At 34.8% G+C, this 22,331-nt stretch overlaps 1 protein-coding gene across 1 annotated transcript; it reads left to right on the top strand.

Moving 5' to 3' along the window:
• The first annotated feature begins 3,043 nt into the window (after positions 1 to 3,043).
• On the top strand, positions 3,044 to 8,003 carry LOC108744144 (putative hydroxypyruvate isomerase). Its single transcript, XM_018479767.2, has 4 exons — positions 3,044 to 3,295; positions 5,104 to 5,215; positions 5,315 to 5,490; positions 7,622 to 8,003. Exons 1-4 carry the CDS (start codon positions 3,106 to 3,108, stop codon positions 7,927 to 7,929), a joined length of 786 nt encoding a protein of 261 aa, XP_018335269.1. The 5' UTR covers positions 3,044 to 3,105; the 3' UTR covers positions 7,930 to 8,003.
• The last annotated feature ends 14,328 nt before the right edge of the window (positions 8,004 to 22,331 follow it).

The raw sequence follows: 22,331 nt of genomic DNA, 5'->3' as shown, positions 1-22,331 counted from the left end.
TGCATAATTTGATATAAGTACGTGTGGAATATATTTTTTTCTACCATGACTATCTAAAAATATCGCCCGCTTCTCTAAAAACTGTCTAACCGAACTCTGACAAAGCATACCACTCCTCAACAACAAACAACAACAAAAGTTTTAAGTTTCATTTATTGACTCCATTTATATTATTTTAATGAAAAGACAGCTGAAGAAATTTGCAGGAATTTTCCCATACTCTGTCATAGTTTTCAACCCCACACAGAACTGGACCCAACAGAACACTATAAGTTTTCGAATTTTTGGAATCTTTTATTATTATTTTTTTATAAAAATGTTTATTACTGATATAAAGAACTTTACTCCTTGTATCCATTTTAGCAGATTAAGTATATCAAAAATATCTTGATATCTTTTCAGAGATATACATCGATATCGTTATGTGGTTATATACATAAGCTTGTACATCATGAAGTGGTAATAAATTAGTTTTTTAATACAAATAATGTAAATAAATAGTTGTACTTATCCAGTACTTTATCTATTGGCAATAACGGTAAATGAGGAAATTTCACTGTCATTTTTTTTTTGTACAGAAACGCGTAAGGCATATGAATGTTGATAGATACGTTGCAAAATCCATTTATCATTACATAAAACGCTTAGCTATTTGTTTGATTTTTGATTGATTTGATTTTCATAATAACTAATTGCACCAAGATATTCGTAAGCAAGGCTTATTATTACTTTTGATTAGGTGAATTTTTTGTTTTAACTTAGTAACATTACTAAAATTCTTAATTAATGTTTAAATACTTTATACATATGTATAAATCTAAGAGACTATAAGTTCTTGATCTGTATTTCAATGACACTGCTACACATGGATCGCAATTTCGACCTCATCACCACGCCAGTTTATAAAATCCTTATTCGGAAGCTTAGGTGTGAAAATTCATTTACTTTTTTCATCCACTATAAATTAGATAATGAAAAAAAATTGTTGCTGTTGTTATACTCTCGCCGGGAGTCGAACCCGGCGCCTTTGGATTTACGCACCAATGCTCTTATCACTAAGATAATTTATAGAAGACAAGAAAAGTAAATGGATTTTCACATTAGTATTGACCACTATTGAATGTCAATGTGTTTCATATAGTAAAGGAAGTTTCGGTATACATAAATGAACTCAATAAGAATTTATACTGTTCTTGTCATCAGTTAGATAGTAGACACCGAAGTAAAGCTTATATCTAATGATAAAAAGTTCGAATCTTCTTGAAGAGTCGGGTCATCACTTCTGGATCATTTCAAAGATTCACATTTCCAGAATCCCAGTGCATCTTGAATCTGTGTGGTTCGATTATGTAGCTATGTCTGCTTTTAATAGGATTGAGATCGACTCAGTTCTGTTGAAGCCCGAAACAAATAATGGGGAACTGAGAACTATTATATAGACTATAGACAGTTATTTAATCGAATTTCGAGTCATCACCCTAAGACTGACTGGACACGCACCTCCACTCTTTTCTATCTTGAGCTAATATTCGCATTTCCCTAAAACTAGAACAACCCACATCCTAACTATTTGCAAACAGTTATCTAATCTAGGTCTACCTCTACCCCTCTTAACTCTCGTTTCAGCCCCTAATATGTCTCTGACTAGACCTTCATGCCTGAGAAGGTGTCCTACTAACCTATGTTGCCTACTTCTTATAACCTTATCTATCATTCACCTGAAACACCACATTTCAGACGCTTCTAACCTTTTCATTTCCGCCGCGATCATCGTTTATGTTTCGCGCTAGTATAGCGTCGCGCTCCAAACATACACCTTTAACAATCTTTTTCGAACTTCTAAATTATATCGCATCCTTTGTTTATCGCTTCATGATACTGGGGATTCTACTGATCCGGCAGATATTTGTGACCCACTATTCAAAATTTTAGGAGTCGGTTCATATTACTCATTTTAAATATCCAAATCAGTGAACCGGATAAGAACTAAACCGGACATCACTAGGTGCCTTTTTTAACATACGAGTTAGTAGCTGGTTAGATCATCACCATATAAGTACTGCCCTAACTAAATAAACGTCTGTTTTTTCACTGTTTTTAATGAAAGGGTTTTAACTATTCATTATTACCAGATTTTCAACGCCCAGACTACCTTAAGAGTTATATTATAATAATTTGCACTTGTGCTTTTACAAAATCCAAGGGAATGATTCATAATTTAAGCTCATTTTTCAAATATGGACGTGTAAAATTTCGCTTTTTACAGTGCTTCAAACCAAATTTAACCAATTCTAGTTTACAAAATATGTAGAAAAACACGACAAGATGTTTTAAGGTGACATTATGTTTTATTGAAAATGAGATTTTGCGAAATTCAAGGAAATGATTCATAATTTCAGCTCAAATTCAAGCTGATTTTATTTTGTAGGATATAAAAGCGCAGCAGGGTGTCGTAAGATGATATGTGGTTTGACAAAAATGGGTTTCTATGTCATCGATGGAAATCTTTCGTTAATTGGCTTATTTTTAATCAACATCCAAATTTGGGCTCGCGAAATTTTACTCTTTACAGTGGTTCACCCAGAACTGATCCAATAAGGTGATACAAGTAATACAATACGATATGCATTGGGTCCTTGTGTTATGGATCCCCACGAGTGACCCCATTTTTCAATTATGCTTTTCTTATAAAAATTGGAAATTATGTATTATTTAGGAATTTCGTATTCTTAATTTGTTTTATTTTTCTGGTAGTTAACTTTTTTATTGAAACTAAAAGGGAATGCTTTTCGGATCAACTTAATTTTTTGTCTTTTTTTGTTCCAAGAAAATAAATTCTATAAAATACAACAAATTAGCAAGGTCAGTTTCAAAAGGTGGCATGTATGTAGCAACATAAGTGTTTTTTTTTAGTATCTCAACGACTCGACTATAAGAACTTATCTTTACGTACGTATATGTATATTTTCAAAGTACTTTGTTATCTTTTTGAATGATATGAAGGAGTAAACATCTATCTTTAAATATAACTACAAAACAAAGCTGTAATTCATCAGTTATTGTATTCGTTCTCATATTATACCGTTGCCAGTGAAATTTGGAAAGATGCCTAAATTTTCAGCTCATTTAGGATACCTTTTTCCGAATGTACCTTTTTTGCAAAGGCACAAGCTTGCCAAAGCGGCTGGTTTTCAAGCAGTTGAAGGGGGGATTCCCGATAATATATCGATTCAAGAAATAACAAAAGTTGTTAAAGAGGCGGGAGTCTACCAACATCATTTTGATGATTTCAGAGGTGAGTAGATAAAATACAATTATGAGTATTATAAACAGCCAATCTGGAATTTCACATTTATAGAATAATCTATATATTTGCTCCTCATTATCATATCCTCTCAAAGTTCCTAATTATTATAAACTGTTATTAAAAAAGTCTGCGCTTATTTTAATTTTTTTATATTCCAAAGTTCTTAAATTGAATTCAGTTTTAAATACTCCAAGACCCTACTATGTACGTCTAATGGTAATAGGTGTTTACCCGGTGTAAGTAATGTACAACATTTACATCTTCAACATTTATGTATAGCTATGCAATCAACAATACATCCGAATTTGATTGTTACAACCATAGAGATAATAGGGTAAAGTAAGAAAGTCTTATGCAGCCCTGTAAGTGGTCATGAGACGTAAGATAAAAAATAATGAGACTCCTTTCTTCTCTGGCGCTTCTGATTGGCAGGCACAAGAATGTGAATGAAACAAAAGCAGAGACAAAAGAGCTACAGAGAGGGTCCATTTATTTTCTGTTTCTTTCTTCTTAAGACGAGCTTGTCTACTGTGCTTTATTATCTCTATGGTTATAACGTGAGATTAGAATATGTATACAACCAGCTATACACTAGGTTAAAGACATTTAGGCGTGTCCACTTTTTTGCAACTGTTTATTTCCAACTAAAGTAATCAAACTTGCTAATTTTTAGTAAAAGATCCTGTTGAAACGAAAACGCGCTGGGTATTGAAAATATGCCTAAGCAATCTTTATAAATATCGTTAGAGTCGGAAAAAGTTGTACAAAACACTAATTCTATCGATTGCTTTGTGATATTTCAAGTATTTTTTGTTGGCGTTCTTTTACAATCCTAAAGTGAAAATGGGTGATAAATTCTCGGAGGGGTGCAGTACTTTCTTCTCGAGATGCTTATACAATTTATTAACCTACTCTACTCGGAAAGTTCAATATTTCTTGATTTCAGGGATAAAGACAATACAACCTAACATTTATGTACCGTCTGTTATGAAAGTATTTTATATTCGCTGTGTGAAGAAACCTTTTGTCCATGAATGTCATCAGCATCATAAGGTTGTCAGTTCTAAGACTAGTTGGACACGTACCTCCACTCTTTCCTATCCTGAGCTAAACTTCGCATTTCCCTGTAAAAAGAACAACCCATATCCTTAACTACTTGTTAACAGTAATCTAACCTAGGTCTATCTCTACCCCTGCTAACGTCCTTTTCTGCCTCTAATATGTCTCTATCTCGCCTATTCCTTATTGACTTCCCTAGAGTCCTCTCTTCTCCTATTCTTCCTAATATCTCCTTATTTCTAACCTTCTCTATCCACGGTATCCTCATCATTCGCCTGTAACACCACATTTCGAACGCTTCTAACCTTTTGTTTTCCGCCGCGCCCACTGTCCATGTTTCGCACCCATACAGCGCCAAACATACACCTTTAACTTTTTTTGAATTTTTAAATTACCCGTTCGCGAGCACAGCAATGACTTCTTTTTATTGAAGGCGACTCGACCCTGGGCTGTCTTCTGTTTTATATTCCTACTACTCCTTCCATCCTGACTTATCTGACTTCCTAGATACCTAAAATCGACCACTTCTTCTAATTTTTCGTCCCCTAGTCCCCTATCTTTATATTCGTTCCTTCCCCTGCATACCAGTATTTTTGTTTTACTTTTATTTATTTTCATACAGTACTGATTTCTCAGTACAGTAAAGCTTTCTCTAACTCTTCCTGAACGAATGTCTTAAAAATACTTAATTATCTTTGCCAAAAAAAAAAAAGATTACCATTATATTTATTTATTAGGAGATCTGAGCAAAGGAGAATTTGGTTTTGCGGCATTACCAGGACAAGAGGAGAAATTCAAAGAATATTTACTAAAAAGTTTGGAATATGCAAAAGCATTAAATAGTAAAGTGTAAGTACAATATACATATATCTTTTTAGTGTATGAAATATGCAAGAATTATTTTACAAGGTGTTACTTTAACTTGCGAAACTCAAAAACTACTTTCAGAATTCACGTAGCTGCAGGATATGTAACAGAACCAATTACCGTCAAACACCACGACACATACGTAAAAAATCTCAGAGAATCATTGCCACTTTTTGAAAAAGCGGGCATTGTTGCAGTTCTTGAGCCAATCACCAAAAATACACGTCCCTTATATTATATGAGAAGCATTCAAAGAGGTATGTATTAATAAATAATTAGGATTATTATTATCTTATTATTATACGATTGCATGGATCAATTATTTATTCACATACGTCACAAATTGTCTTTCATATTTGCTTAAAATATTTACATTTGAAATTTTTTGAATTATAAGAACTGTACCTGGGATATTTTCCATTAGTTATTTTTGAATATCAGTATCACGATTATCGTTTACAATCTCAGTTGTATATTTCAAAATACGAATAAAGTTCGTTCACTTAGAGAAAGGTATACAGTGGTAGATCGTGATACGCAGACATAACTCTCAGACATTAGTTATGGCGGCAGAAGTTTACGATTAGGCTTTGATCAGAAACATCTGACTATAAACGACCAGTCATATTCCGGAGACCTGCCTGCGACCTTTATTTATTTGTGTGCATCACCTACACTGTACCTTTCTCTAAATGAACGGAAAATATCTATCAATATCTACTGTTGCTAACTTCAGCGAGTACTGATCAGATTGTTTCGTACAGACTATGTTGATAATGCACAGGCAATCTTAAAAGTAATAATACAATATTATCGCACCCTGATAAGATTGCGTGTGAACCAATTATTCATCGACATACGGTACGTATTCTTTTTCATATGCTTTCAAATTGCAAAAAGCATATAAGGGTGGAACGTATGTGAAAAGCGTATCATGTTGGTTATGACTTACGTTCACTCCACTTCACTGCAGTGAAAATGATGTAATTTACGTAGTTTATATCATATTTGACAAACAAATATAAACTTCATCAGTTAGTATCGAGCGGATTGATTCATACGGATTACATATGTTGATGACGCACATGCATTCTTACATTAATCACATAGTAGGTAAATAGGTAATAAATTAAATGATAAGGATACTAATCTCTACTTTACTAATGTCAGGAATATAGGTAGACACTGCGCAAAGTGGTGATTATATTTGAAAATACATTTCAAGCTAAATCTTAAAAATATACAAGAACTACTTTCAAGATTATTAATATTCGAATGAAAACTTAGTTAAAGCTGTTGTTTTGAAAATATTTAACAAAGGTACTTGTTCTGACGTTAAATTTTTCATTTTTATTTCATAAGTTCAAAGTGTTATCAAGTACCTATACTTATTACGACTTCAAACGTATGCCTATATGTAGGACCGAACTTTTCCTTAGTGTCACCCTGGGCACCGTAAAAAATGCCGCCCTATTGCCCATATTCTACCCAAAATAGATGACGGTTCAGAACCCTTTATGACTTTCCGCTGTAAAAAGCACTAATTTTTCAAAATTAGGAAGTTATTGATTTCAGGCCGATTTACGAAAATCAAATATTCATTAGATCTCGACGTTTTGAGTTCATAGGAAGCGAAAGCTCAAGAAACTGCCTCGAATGCAGTAAATCCAATTAAAACCAGTTGATCCATTCGAAAACATTGTTGATCAAAAGTTTCAAAAAAAATTTTTTTTTAATGACGTTCGATTTGCTAATGAAATTGAAATTTGGGCCTCATCTATGGATCGTATCTCAATCGGCCGATTCATTTAAAAGATGTTTCTTCCAAAATTTTAAAATGACATAATTTGAAACAGTTATCGGATTGTTAAGCTCTAAGAGCTCAATTTTCGAATGATTTGAGCTGGTCAACTGTTTTCCAAAGTTGTTTTAAATAAATAAAATAATTGATTTGTTGTTGAAAATATTTTACTATGATTGGGATGATTCCACAAGAAACATTCCTTTTTTGTTTTTTCTGAAGCATCGAATTTTATCGCATCTAGAGATTTGTCGAGCTGGACACTAGCCTTTAGTGTCCCTGGTGTAAATCCAATGTTGCCTGTATGAATAAGTGCAAACTTAAACTAAAAAGTTAAAAACGGGAATCATCCTCCAACATTCCACCCTTAGAAGTAGAATATTTAAATTTAAATGGAACAACCATTGACAAATACTTTACCTAATAAAAAACGAAACTATTTTTTTTTAGGAACTCCGTTGTAAAATATGTATTAAATGATTTTGTCTGGATTAGTCAATCACATTCTGTTTGACCACTTTAAATAAGTAACATAACCGTTTATATTGTTTTGATCTTGATTGTAAGGTAAATTTTCTACTCCTTAGCCTTATCAGTGATCCGTGCGATCAACAGTCCTTACTTGAAACTTGAATTGGACATTTTTCATGCTCAACAAATCCAGGGTGACCTTACGACCCTGATCAGGGACTCAATAGACGATATAGGTCACATCCAAGTCGCTCAAGTTCCCAGTAGAAATGAACCAGACACACCTGGGGAAATTGACTATAAATACGTGTTTGATTTAATTGATCACGTAGGTTATAAAGGCTATGTGGGTCTGGAATATCATCCAGTGGGCGATACTGTAGAAGGACTTAAGTGGATAAAGAAATGGGGATATTCTTTTTAAATACTATTTTGAACATAAATGTTTTGTGAAGTTAATGCAATGTGAGGAAGAATGTTTTTTGTTTTAATAAATAACTAATAAAATTAGAAATAGAAATGTTTAAAAAAAATTGTATGTTCAGTAATTTTTATTTACTTATAGTTTGAGTTAGATGAGAATACAATTCCTAATTGAAATTTAACTATCAATTGAAAATATGGCTACACTTATAGTTTTGACTTCTGACAGATGCAGCGTGAAGGCGCCACTTAGCATAACCATCTTTTGGGGAATCCCAAAACTCTTCAGATCGATGCAACACTGCCAGCACTAACAATAAATGACTGGTCATATATATGCAAAAAGACTTGAGAACAACCATTAAATCATTGAATGGATTAGGACTTCTCAATATTCAAAGAGATTTAGAAGGCACCAATGATAAAATATGATTATTTAATATAATGGTCAAAAAACAGTAAAATTGGTATTTCACTGTATTTTCAATCAATTTCCCTGTATTGTTTTATTGGTCATGAAGTTTTATCATTTGCGGTCAACAGGTGCAATACCTACCTGCGATATCTACTTGCTGAAACGAATCCCGGCGTAGCTTACCTCAATGTGATATCACGTTGATCCATACATTTAAATGGACCTTGTTGGAGCATACGTAATCCTAAAATGTAGCATCGTACTACAGATGGCGTTTACCGCGCCAGTTGTGGTATTTTCTAAAACGCACTGTTAAGACAGCAGGTAAAAGTTGATCTGTGTTCTGTCGGAGCTGCCTGCTGGCAGTTTCGACAGAATACAGACCACTTCGACTTATTTTATTCTTAATGTTAAATTAAAGTTCTTAACATTATATTATAACTACTTGATTGAAATTTTCAAACTATCAAAAAATTGCAACATAATTTATAATGAACATTTTTATATAATATAATATATAACGTAATAATACTTACCTATAGGTAACACCTAACATATAGTAACTTCGAACTGATCCATCTTATTATAAATTTAAACAAGGCTTGTATATTAATTAAGCATAATCTATTGACATTTAATATACTAATTAATATTCAACGGAATATAATACATAATTCATTAAAATGAAAACTTGTATTATACTGCATTAATGGCGATATAGAATATAAATAAATGCAAAAGCTACGAGATATGACTGGAGTTGAAATCTATTTGACACTTCTGTTTTAGTAAAAAATAAAATAAAACAACTCATCAGGCTTTAAAATGAAATAAATACAAGAAATATAACAAGTGGGTGGATGCTCCCTGGGAAACGGAAGTGTAGTCCACGTATATTCGATTTTCGATTTCTTTGTGGCATTAACTTGGTAATCATGTCTCACTTATACCGACAAGTTCGGCCATGTTGAATATTCAGTTAATTTTTGACAGGTACTTTGCTTGCACATGTTCTGGCTTGTCTTCGATTTTTACCTATTCCAAAAGATGGATCGAAGAATCTGTATCAAATTTTGTGTGAAAAACAAAATTAATTGAGCAGACGCATTCCGAATGTTGTCTGCGGCTTTTGGTCAAGCTATCTTGGACCGAAGCAACGTTTATCGGTGGTACAAAATGTTGCCAGAGGGCTGAGAAGATGGGAATGACGAAGACGGTGCCGGACGCCCGAGCACGTCAACAACAGGCGAAAACATTGATGAATTGAAGAAAATAGTGTTGGCCAATTGTCGAATCATCATTAGAAAGTTGCTGAGAATCTATATATATATCGATTGACTCCTACCATTCGATTTTTACCAATAATCTGGGCATGAGATGGGTGGCCGCAAAATTCGTACCAAAATTGCTCAATTTCGACCAAAAACAGTATCGCATTGACATTGTTAAGGAAAAGGTCATAACTGCTTACGAATCATGGGTTTATGGATATAATGTGGAAACCAAAGGTCAATCATTCCAATGGAAGATGCCGAAAAAAGCTCCCCAAGTTAGATCGAATGTGAAGGTTTTACAGTTTTCTTCGATTGTAGGGGTATGATGCATCATGAGTTGTTGTCACAGGGTAGAACGGTCAATAAGTAATATTACCCGCAAGTTATGCGCAATTTGCGCGAAGCAATCCGCCAGAAACGCCCGGATTTGTGGAAGAAAAAAAAATTGGCTTTTGCACCATGATAACGCCCCTGCCAGCGGCGGATTATCCACAAGACAAACTAGGCACATGCCTAGGGCGCAAGGTTAGAAAGGGGCACGGGCGGTAAAGTAAAAAATATATATAAGAAAGTATCTGTTTCCAAAAATTATTTGGCAAAGTATATAACCGCCAGAGGGGCGTCTACGAGGTGATAGCCTAGGGCGCTCTCGACATTTAATTCGCCTCTGGGCCCTGCTCACACATGTGACCTTTTCTTGTTCCCTGAAGAGGCTCATGAAAGCACGACTGACCCAGTCTTGGAATTAGTCTTGGTCTTGTTTGTTTGATTTTGGTCTTGGTACTGGTCGTGTCTTGGTCTTGGTCTTGCGTGTTAAGACTTGGTCTTACTCATTTAATCTGATGCATACATTTTTTTTAATAATTCTTCTAAGTACAAATTTTGCTATTTCCTCACATAATAATTGTCTTAAATGGTGCAATTTTCTGTCATACATGCGAGCTTGTCATGTCTTTTAAAGAAAACAGTGTCGATGTTTGTGAGAGTTATGAAAACTCGAGAACTTACCCTTCCTCCAATGCATGATTGACTTTTTAGCGAACAAAATACTACAAGGTACTTGAACTAAATAAAAAATATCGAAAAACAATTAGTTTGTCTCTGTATTTCAACCATGTGTTATCCAGACATACGAACAAAGAACACTTTGAAGATATTTTTGTAAATTTCTTTTGTCAAACAGTGGTAAAGTTTATTTATTTTATATTTTATGTTAAAATCTAGTAAAACAAACTGAAAACTTCAAATACTAGAAAAGTTTTTTTCCAAGAAAAGAACACATTAAAGTTGCTTCAAATAGTTTAACTCATAAATCCAGCGGATGTAATAATTTTTCGATTAGTCTTGCGTATTTGGTCTTCGTCTTGCAAATTCAATCTTGGTTTTAGTCTTGGTCTTGTTCGTTCGGTCTTAGATTAGTCTTGGTCTTATTTGTTCAGTCTTGGTTTTAGTCTTGGTTTTTTTCGTTCAGTCTTGGTTTTAGTCCTGGTCTTGTTCGTTCGGTCTTGGTTTTAGTCTTGCTGGTATAGTGACAGTCTTGGTCATGGTATTGGTTTTGTATTTTCGCAAGACCAATACCAAGACTATAAAACCAATTTTGCTTATCACTAATAGCGTATGACAAGAAGAACATATGTAATTACCTATTGCTGAGATTCTCATTTCATAGTAAAGAGAAAGTTTCGATACATTTATAAGTACATCTGATTAAATACGGATATCTTGAACTTTTATCGAACAATCACAATCAATTGTACTTAACCCTTTAAGGAAGAAACAAACGTTTCGTAAGAGGTAGCAGCTTTCCATATTGTGTTTTTTATTTAGAAAATAACTAGTATAAACTTATTACGGTTGCGTACGGGAAAGTCTTAAAAGCAACGTAGGTATGTAGGTATAGTAAAGGTTACCACATACATGTTTTGTTTGTTTTATGCACCATAAAGTGTAGGTGGATAACATGCCATTGTACATTGATTATTTTTCATTTGTTGATATGCAACAAGCGTAACCATTTTTAGGTCATATCGTTATCGAATATGGAATGAGAAAGAAAATAAAATATAAAGATCTGAATTTTTTATTTATTGTAACTTTACGATTGAAATATAAAAATCTATTTGAATTGAACTATGTTGAAATAAATTGGTCATCAGTAGTCGTTCGGATGTCAAATCTAAAAGTTTTCTTTAAAAAATTTAAATTTTTTTGAATTTTAATCATTACTAATACCTAGCGACTCTAAGAGAAGCAAATTCTACTTAATGCACAAAAGTTTCGCGTCTTTATCTCCGTCCAATCTACTTCGTGAATAATTAATCTTCTCACAAAGTTTACACATTGCTGTATTCACACTTGTTTTTGTCTTCATTGTTTAACTGAAATATATTTGTTGCATGTCAAATTAAACACATCAACACTTATTAATGACTTGGATAAGATTAATTAAAACGCGAATGCACAAAATCTGAAACAACCAAGTGAAATAGTAATCGGGATTCCCCGCGCGACAAGTATAAATATGATCGTTCGCGCTGGCACTGGCTGGCCACGCCACCCATAAACTTCTACCTTCGATTTTAAAACCTCCGATTTAAAAGTAGCGGAACCGAAGTCGAAATCGGAAGTTCCAACTTATTCGGAATCAAATCCTCTTAACATCTCTAGTATCTAGGCAACCGATCTATTTGTCAGTTATTATCCTTGAAGTTTTGATACTCCATTTTAGTATCAATAAGTAACGGTAGGAAAAGACAAGAAGAACGAAGTGAATCAGTTCTTTATACTGCTCCTCCACTTAGAATAGTACTATTTGTTATTTGGTTAAGAAACGACTACAAAGATCTAAACAGTGCGTTATCCTTTTTGGAATTTTTTGCATAAAATAATTTAGAATTAAATGAAAGATTAAAAGCGAAACAAAATAATTTGGTAGGTATTAGAAATTAAGTTTAAAAATAATCAAGACCTTTCCTCTAAATTCAATGTCCTAATACTATCTGTTAAAAAATGATGAAAATGTTATGGATAAGTTTGGTTCTATGAAGAGGACAATCAAAACATGGACGAGTTAACATTAATCACGAACCGTCACTGATCGTAGACAGGGTTGGATGGAATCCAATTGATTGACTAGCACAACTTCAAATGATTACTATAAATAGCAATAGGCGTAATGATGATAATTCTAAAAACAAACATCGACTTTTTCTTTTAAAAGCTGCTTGCAAAATAAAAATCGCACGTATCAGAAATCATTAGACTCGTTGAAAAGAGAAGATGCAAAAAAAATCGCTCTTAAAATTATTTCCCGTAGCGACAGCGGTACAACTACGATTACAACGGAGATATGAATTTAAAAATATAAACTATGAATTTTCCAATTTTTTTTCGGCTAAAATTGAACCGATCTCAAATTGCAGGTTTTTCTATTCTCTGCATTTCAAAGAAACTGCTCCTTTTGTTTACACTCTATAGACAAAAAACCCATTTTATTGCCCTTAATTGTTTATAAGGAATAAGAAATTAACAACCAAAGGTTGAGAACTGGAAACAACTCAAAATAATATTTTGTATTTAAAGTGGTTCCTCTGCTAGTTTCTTATAAAGATTTTTCTTATAAAAAAGACTTTAGTAACTGTACAGAGGGTATCACATCAATAAGTGATTAGTTATTAAATAAAAAGAAATTTAACATTTTCACCACAAGGAACACAATTTAAGTTTCAAATAGTGGTTCACTGTAAACAAGGACCTTATGGTAACGTTCTGCCAGTTCTTCTGTCTCACGGTTATACCACTCCATAGTTTTAGCGAAAAAGGTAGTAGCTGGGTGAGACAAAAAAAAACACTTTTTCATTCACACCAGCTACTAATACTGGCGTTCGGGAAGTCCGTTCGGACTACGCCGAAGGATAGGACGGAAGACCTCTGCCAGCCTGTCTCCTTTTAGGAATTGTGGTAATGGATGGGTGATGGTTGGGATGAGTATGATGAGACGAACGAAATGAAAGCAGAAGCGAGTGAAAGAATATCTGTACTAGCATTTGCCCAAGCGACCCAAGTAAACCACAGCAAAACTTGAACTAGGGCAGATGGACCCAGAATCGATCTGGTGTCGTCCCGAATTCTGAGCAACGGTCTAAACCTATAAAAACCTACAAAAGATTATCTATCGAATATTACTGCCCTAACATTTGCCTAAGTGACCCAAGGAAACCACAGAAAAACTTGGACCCAGGCAGAATCCACCCTGGGTTTTTGGCGAATCAATCGTACTATATAGGAGTGAAGCATTGTCATGTTGGAAGAGTATTACGATCTCTCAATGCTGGGTATCAGTCAGCCAGAGCTGAGCAGGACTGGGCAGTGATGCTACAGCCGCAGGTAACCACTTCGAAATAAATTAACTCCATTAATTAATAATAATTAATAATTCCACCAACAGCAGCACATTTTGTTCAAAGTGCCCACGTTTGACAGCAGGTTGAGCCACTTGTCCCTAATCCAACCATTTCTCTTATGTCCGGATTGCGATATATATAGTTCATTTTTCATCGCATGTGTCTAACGATTTGTTTAAGAAAGTGTTCATCATGCGGATTTTCAACTAGGGAACGACAAACGTCCACACGATGTTGTGTTTGTTCTGCCGTCAAATCATGGAGCAGTTTCGATTAATTTTAGAGTAATGGGACTTCTAGAAGGAGGCTCACCTTAAGATGCCGTACTTCCGGTTGCGAATTTAGAAACCAGTTGTAAAGAAAACCACAGAGTAGGATCTCAACAGAAGGTTTCATCAAAACTTCATACATACAAATACTTTTATGACCAATGGTCACATTTTTATAGGACACTCCCTGTATAATATAACACCGGCTTCCTTAGAAGAACTGGAATAGTATGCACATAAACATAAATACAGCTTATCACATGAATATAGTTTTCTAAGTAAAAATAGGTGACTGCTAACCTCTTCTGGCTGTAATGGGCATCCAGTAGAAGCACCATAGACCTCTATTTTGTCGAGTGTTTCAATAGCTTCTACCATTGTATAAGAAAAGCCTCACTCACAAAAACTGCAGTGTTGTGCTCACACGACCTGCTTGCCAATGTGAACCAAGCCATAGGCAATGCTCAGAAATTTAGAAAAGCCTACGATGAGGATACCGTGGATAGAGAAGGTTAGAAATGATGAGTTATTAGAAGGAATAGGAGAACAGAGGGCTCTATGGAAGTCAATAAAAAATAGGCGACAAAGGTTGGTAGGACACCTTCTCAGACATGAAGGTCTAAACAGAGACATATTAGAGGTGGAAACGGGAGTTATGAGGAATAGAGGTAGACCTAGATTAAATCATTGTTCTCAAATAGTTAAGGTTGTGGGATGTTCTAGTTTTAGGTAAATGCAAATATTAGCTCAGGATAGAAAGGGGTGGTGCGTGTCCAACCAGTCTCAGAACTAACTACCTTATGATGATGATATTTACATCTTCAAAGATGTTATCTCCTATTAGTTTGAAATACGTATATATCTTCGATTAACACAACACGTCGTATTACAATTCACATTAGTTTAGCTATATATTTTACACCTTCATTTATGTGTTCAATAATCTTACTTAACTGACTAGATTCGTTAAGCAGATTGATTACAATTCATCATCATTAAGTATTAAGAATCAAGAAGGGAGATATGTTAAAATTTCTTAGAGTGGTATGGTAATGGGTGACCGAGCAGCAAACGCCTGGTAGCAATAACCGGCTGAACCTATCCAACCCTGATCTTAGATATCATTTTTTATTGACTGTAGAGGATTGGGCCCTTTTGTGTGTCACATACATGAGCCGCCACTGTTTCCACGTAGTGTAATAAAGCATTTCACCTATAAATTTTGTTGGCTCCCGAAAACCTTTTGAATTATTTCCAACCAATGAACCAACCAATCAACCAACAATATTGGATCGCTCACAGCTGCAAGTTGCACAAAATTAGGTTAGTGGTTAATGTTTGTTTTTGTAAATTTAGCAATTTGTGCCGCACTGCATTGATAGAAGAAGTGGGTTAAGTTGTACTATTTTTACGACCGCGTTTGCATTTAATTTCGGATCTTCTGTAGTAGGTACGCAAGTAAGTACGCATGCATGTACAATGCGTACCTACTACTGTAAGTCGCCGCGCCTATTTTTCTTTTAATTGTATGCAAACGATCGTAGCAAGTCATGCGTAATATATGTAATTGTTACGACAAACACTAATCAGTTCATTAATAGCCATGTTTGTGTTCCGATGTCTGAGTGCGTATAGGTAACTGTGAAAGTAGTCTCTCAGATTACAGTTGACCGCAACACACTGTAGATTAATAAGACGGAATGACAAAAATTAAATTAGCGAATGAGAAATTTGTAGGCCCTGCGATTTTGCATCCGCTGGGAATATGAAGACAGGGTGTGATCCTAGGTGAGGTAAAACGGTCGTATCTAATTGCGGACTGTTTCAAACGAGCGACCTAATTACGGACCAAATATTTGCGTTTATCATACCTCGTCATAAATAATTAATTATTAATATTATTGCTCTTGTATTGTACAATTTCGGTTTAGATAAACTATTTTTTGCTTTTCATCATCATCATCACAAGGTTGTCAGTCCTAAAACTGGTTGGACATGCACCTCCACTCCTTCTTATCCTTCGCATTTCCCTAAAACTAGAACGATCCACATCCTTGACTATTTGAAAAGAGTAATTTAGTCTAGGCGTACCTCTATTCGTCCTATCTTCCGTTTCTGCCTCTAATATGTTTCTGACTAGACCTTCATGCCTGAGAATGTGTCTTATCAACCTATCTCGCCTATTTCTTATTGACTTTGATAGAGTACTCTGTTCTCCTTTTCTTTCTAATATCTCTTCATTTATAACCTTCTTTATCCACGGTATCTCATCATTTGCCTATTACACCATATTTCAAACGCTTCCAACCTTTTCTTTCCCGCAGCGCCTATCGTTCATGTTTCGCATCCGTACAGCGCCACGCTCCAAACATACACCTTTAACAATCTTTTTCGAATTCCTAAATTAACCGCTTGCCAGCACAGAAGTGATTTTTTTTATTGATGGCGACTCGACTTATTCCATCCTGACTTATCTGACTTCCTAAGATCAGCCACTTCTTTTAATTTCGTCTATCGTTATATTCGCTCTTTCTTCCCTTGCATACCAGTATTTTTGTTCTACTTTTATTTATTTTCATACGATACTGTTTTGTCAATACCGCTTCCGTTTTATTCAAAGCTATCTCTAACTCCTTGCAAGATGCTAATACTGCTATATCATTTGCAAATATAGATTAAAAAGTAGCGGTAACAGTGTGCATCCCTGTCTGACTCCGTTCCTAATATTTACTTCTCTACGTTGCATCCCTAGCTCTATAACTGCCTGTTGCTCTTTATACAAATTAATTATCAGTCTTCTATCTCTACAACTCATCCCTACATTTTTATTATATTTAATAGATTTTTTTATTTGTCTTTTTTATTGAGAGTTTATCAAAATGTAGGAATCTGTTTCAATATTTTTAAAGATTCTCAAACACAGTGATATTATGATGTAGAATAAAATAATTCGATGTGGTCTGTATTCTGTCGAAACTGCCAGACGCGGATCGCGGACGTGCTGATGAGATCCAAAAAGATCGAAATCGCGATCCGATTATTCGATTAAGCTAACGTGCCTATCACGTTGAGGTTGGCTACGCCAGGATTCGTTTTCAGCAAGTAGATATCCACACAAGTGGACCTTGTTGAAAAATACGTAATCCTAAAATGTAGCATAGTGCTACAGATGGCACTCACTGTGCCGTTTGTAGTATTTTCTGAAACGTATTATGATGTAGCTTTTAGTAAATTTAGATTAGAAGATTCGTTTGTTGTACAGAAAATGCTATTTAAATATCACGTTTATTTGTTGCTGTAAGTGAATGATAAGCATTAATGATTTTAATACACCTACGGAAATGGGTTTGATTCGCAGTTATATAGCAAGGAAAGCGACCTTCTTAATTACCCTTTTACCAGCTATATTTGGCCCTGTGTGAAGTGAATAATTCAACCTGAAAAACAGTTTTTGGTATTTAATTCCCATCAGCTACTAATACAAGGTAGCAGGCAGTCCCTTCGTCCCTCTATCGCAAATCCGGAGGGTAGGGCGGAAGAGGCTCTTTAGCCTCCTTTTTAGGAAGATCTTTGGAGAGACAGATGAAACGAACGAAATGAAAATAGATGAGCAATAAAGGATTTTATCTGTTATTATTATTGCAGCATTTGTCTGCAGAAGCTAAAGGAAAACTTGAATCAGGAATTTTGAATGTTAAGCTACAGTCTGGACTAGTAGACCACACGTCACTGCATATCATGTAAACTATAAAATAGTTTAAATGCTAACAACTTTTTTATCCTGCCTTATTACATAAATACAGGAAAAATCCTATTGCGGTTGATGTATATACGTACGACGTATGTTCGTAGTCTCTACTTTTTGTTTTTGTTCCATTCGTTTTTAAAAGTGTCTCATTAACTGTGTAAACATTGATGAATTCAAATTGGATGGTTCTCGATTTAACAGTGTAACATATTCTTTCCACAAATTTGGCTCATGTCCAGTGTCATACGTTATTATAGATTGTATTCGTGCTGAGAGGATGATAGGTACTGCTTTGAAGTGTTGAAGTAGAGCAGACACCCAAACAAATTTTTATTTTGCCTTGAGATGTATTTCATTATACATATGTATGTACTTTTGCCAATTCATAGAAGTGACTCAATATTTTAGACAAATAATTTCGGTTTTCCACGCATCATTTAACAATTTAGGCATATTACAAATCCACAAATCCAAAAATGAAAACAGCAAAAAGGTTTTAACTAGGAAGTGGCCACATTATGAACACAATAGTAATGATTTTCAGCCCCGCGTCAATACATATCAAGGGACAATCTTAAGAGTGTACATAATGTTAGCCTTTCTAGATTTACTAGTAACAATTGAGGAAACGATATAAAAAGGAAATAGTGTGTTTATAGGATTTGTAGATTTGTAGTTTTAACAATGTTAAATGGGAAAAGATATTAAATATACTTAAAAATGTAGGGATGAGTTATAGAGATAGACGAGTGATACTTCGTTTGTATAAAGAGCAACAGGCAGTTATAGAGCTGGGGCAGCAATGTAGAGAAGTAAATTAGGAAGGCAGTAAGACAGGGATGCACACTGTCGACGCTACTTTTTAATCTATATATGAAAGACGCGATCAACATCATTAAAAACAGTACAACTGTAGGGATTGATATACAGGGGAAAAACATTAGTATGTTTAGGTTTGCAGATGATATAGCAGTATCAGCATCTAGCAAGGAGGAGTTAGAGATAGCTTTAAATAAAATGGAAGCGGTATTGATAAAACAGTATTGCATAAAAACAAATAAAAGTAAAACAAAAATACTAGGATGCAAGGACAGAAAAGGTAGGGAAAGAGCGAATATAAAGATAAGAGACGAAAAATTAGAAGAAATGGCAGATTTTAGGTATCTAGAAGTCAGATAAGTGAGGACGGATGGAGTAGTAGGGATATAAAGCAGAGGATAGAGCAGGGATTACTTTAGAAATTCGAAAAAGAGTGTTAAAGGTATGTTTGGAGCGCGACGCTGAACGGGTGCGAAACGTGAATGGTGGGTGCGGCGAAAAAGAAAAGGTTAGAAGCATTCGAAATGTGGCGTTACAGGCAAATGATGAAGATACCGTGGATAGAGAACGTTAGAAATAAAGAGGTATTAGAAAGAATAGGAGAACAGAGGACTCTATGGAAGTCAATAAGAAATAGTCGACATAGGTTGGTAGGATACCTACTCAGGCATGAAGGTCTAGTCAGAGACATATTAGAGGCAGAAATGGGAGTTAGGAGGGATAGAGGTACGCCTAGACTAGATTACTCTTCGCAAATAATCAAGGATGTGGATTGATCGATACAGGAGTTAAGAGGTGTAGGAGAACAGAGAGCGCTACGGAAATAAATAACGAATTGGCGATAAAGGTTGGTAGGACATTAAGAGCTAGTTAGACGCATATTAGAAGCACAAACACGACTAAAGTAATAGACCTAAATTAGATTACTGTTCGCAAGTACATAGAGATGTAGGTTGTTCTAGTTTTCTAAAAACGAAGACTGGTTTAAGATAGGAAGGAGCGAAGGTACGTGTCGAACTAGTTTTTGGGCGGAAGACCTTATGAGTATGACGGTACATGCAGCTGCGAACTAGGCAAAGACTACTTCCGAATTGCTATTAGATTTATAGATAAATTTGGCGAAATCAAGAAACCATTTCTACGTCCAGATTTGGTGGAGCAATATTCGTAGTTTGGCAATTGAATTTAATAGCAAATCATCTTTCTGGTAAGATATCGCAGTGTTATCAGTAGGATTAACAGACAAGTAATTCTCAAGCCAGTAGATAACACCTACAATTCTGGGGTACATCTGGACATTAGAATATTTTTCATTTTATAGGTTCTGTGGATACAGAGGATGCCTTTGGACTCCTACATTGAAAGGTTTAGTAATTCTAACAGTTAAAAGTCATGCAAAATGCATTGTTGGTGGTGTATCCACTGGGGCACCAGATGACCATGTATAATAATTTCAGTTTAAAGTATATATTTTCCCAATTTATTTTGAATTTCTCTGATCTCAATTATGTTTAAATACTTTCTGTCATTTTGTAATTGACCCTTTACATTTTCAATGAACTGATTTTCTTTATTTCTTATATTATATCAGGAGCGGATCCAGAGCTTTGAAAAGGAGCAAATTCACAAAAATTTCTACTTTTTTGTGGATAATCTTTTATCCACAAGTGTACATGATACAACTGCTTCCTGTATGAGAACAATTTGATTAATTGTTCATTCGTGGTATCACCGATGCAATGTAAATTATCAATTGGATCATATAGATATATAACGGACACAAATGATTGATTTTCTGATTCCGAAAGGGGTTTTCAGATCTAGGAACCCCCGTAGAGCCGTCACTGCTTTCTATTGTTCCATGAAATGTATGACAAGTACAAAACTGGTGCTTACGCTTTTTGAATAGGAATGATAATAATTGTTGATGTATTCGGCATGAATTTTGCTTCAAAAATGGAGGTAGAAATCGAAATAATTCATATTAATTCGGAACATCACTTTCCCTACTTATTTGTAAAGTGGAAAGCGAGGATCTAGAGACACGTGTCGATCAGGGATAATTAGCAAAATATTTATAGTAAAAAATTTTGCTTGTTAAATACTACGATATAAAAGACTATTTCATCAGTCTTGCTAATTAGTCTGAATTTAATTGCTTCATGTTTATTAGGTAAATTAATTTTCAAACAAGACAATAACACAATTTTCTAATAACAAAAGTAAAATCGTGACAAACTCGACCCTGGGAAGTTATTCAAAAAGATGCTTTCTAATTCTATTAAGAAATTTTAACGGGTAAATTGTGACCTACAACTAAACACCGACAAAAAAGTAATAATAAAATGACCAAAACAGATAATTTTCAATTCACGAGCATTACTAAAAGTGGTATTCATCATGTCAATTGTTGTGAAAAAGCCAATCCTACTTTTGGAAATTGATACACTGAATTCAAATGAAATACGTAATAATGAAATGATATTCCATTTTACGCTACCAGAATGAATTAGTTTCAATTTTTGACACTTGCAAATATAAAATTGTTGCAATAAGTACAATTCGTGTGAATTTGATTGTTTGGATCTGCCTTGGCAGATGGATGTTGAGTATCTACCTTTCCCTACGTTTCTACCTGTCTTAACGACAACATCTCTGGTGATATACGAGGGTGGATTGATAAGTTTCCGGCCTGACCAAGAAAAACAAGGTTTTTAAAAATTTTTTTTTTTCATTTCTCAACATAATCTCCTCCAAGGCTGATACATTTCTCATAGCGGTGTTCCAGTCTATTAATGCCATCTCTATAGACTGATTCGTCAAGCTCCTCAAAATAACCATTTACAGCTTCGATTACTTCTTCATTGTCCGCAAATCTCTTACCGCCAAGCCATTTTTTGAGATTAGGGAACAGAAAATAGTCACTCGGGGCTAGGTCTGGAGAGTAAGGAGGGTGCGGCATCAATTCAAACTTTAGATCGTTGATTTTAGCCGTCGCAACGATTGACGTGTGCGCTGGTGCGTTATCGTGATGAAACAAGATTTTTTTCTTCGCCAGATGAGGTCGTTTAATTTTCACCTCGTGGCTCAAACGTTGCAATAAGTCTGCGTAGTATTGACCAGTGATAGTATTACCCTTTGCAAGGTAATCAATGTATATAATACCTCTTGCATCCCAAAAAACAGTAGCCATAACCTTGTTCGCCGAAAAAATTGTTTTTGCCTTCTTTGGAGTTGGTTCCCCTGGTCCAATCCACTGTTTAGACTGTTCTTTGGTTTCAGGAGTGTAGTGGTGGACCCACGTTTCGTCAACGGTTACGAATCGACGCAAAAATTCGCTTGGATTACGCTTATACAATGACAAATTTGCGGTAGAAATGTTTTTTCGAATCAATTTTTGGTCGACTGTTAGCAAACGCGGCACCCATCTTGCACAGAGCTTTTCCATATGCAAATGTTGGTGCAAAATATGTTG

The sequence above is a fragment of the Agrilus planipennis genome, unplaced genomic scaffold (assembly GCF_000699045.2).
Source record: "Agrilus planipennis isolate EAB-ADULT unplaced genomic scaffold, Apla_2.0 scaffold18, whole genome shotgun sequence".
In the NCBI taxonomy this organism is placed as follows: domain Eukaryota; kingdom Metazoa; phylum Arthropoda; class Insecta; order Coleoptera; family Buprestidae; genus Agrilus; species Agrilus planipennis.
The sequence above is the reverse complement of the archived record's forward strand: the minus strand, read 5'-3'. Positions and strand labels throughout refer to the sequence as shown.

Bases quoted from the DNA above. Each gene is read 5' to 3' on its own strand.
- LOC108744144 (XM_018479767.2), top strand. From the start codon at position 3,106: ATGCCTAAATTTTCAGCTCATTTAGGATACCTTTTTCCGAATGTACCT. The intron at 3,296-5,103 runs GTGAGTAGATAA...TTTATTTATTAG, and splicing joins TCATTTTGATGATTTCAGAG to GAGATCTGAGCAAAGGAGAA. The intron at 5,491-7,621 runs GTATGTATTAAT...TCTACTCCTTAG, and splicing joins TATGAGAAGCATTCAAAGAG to CCTTATCAGTGATCCGTGCG.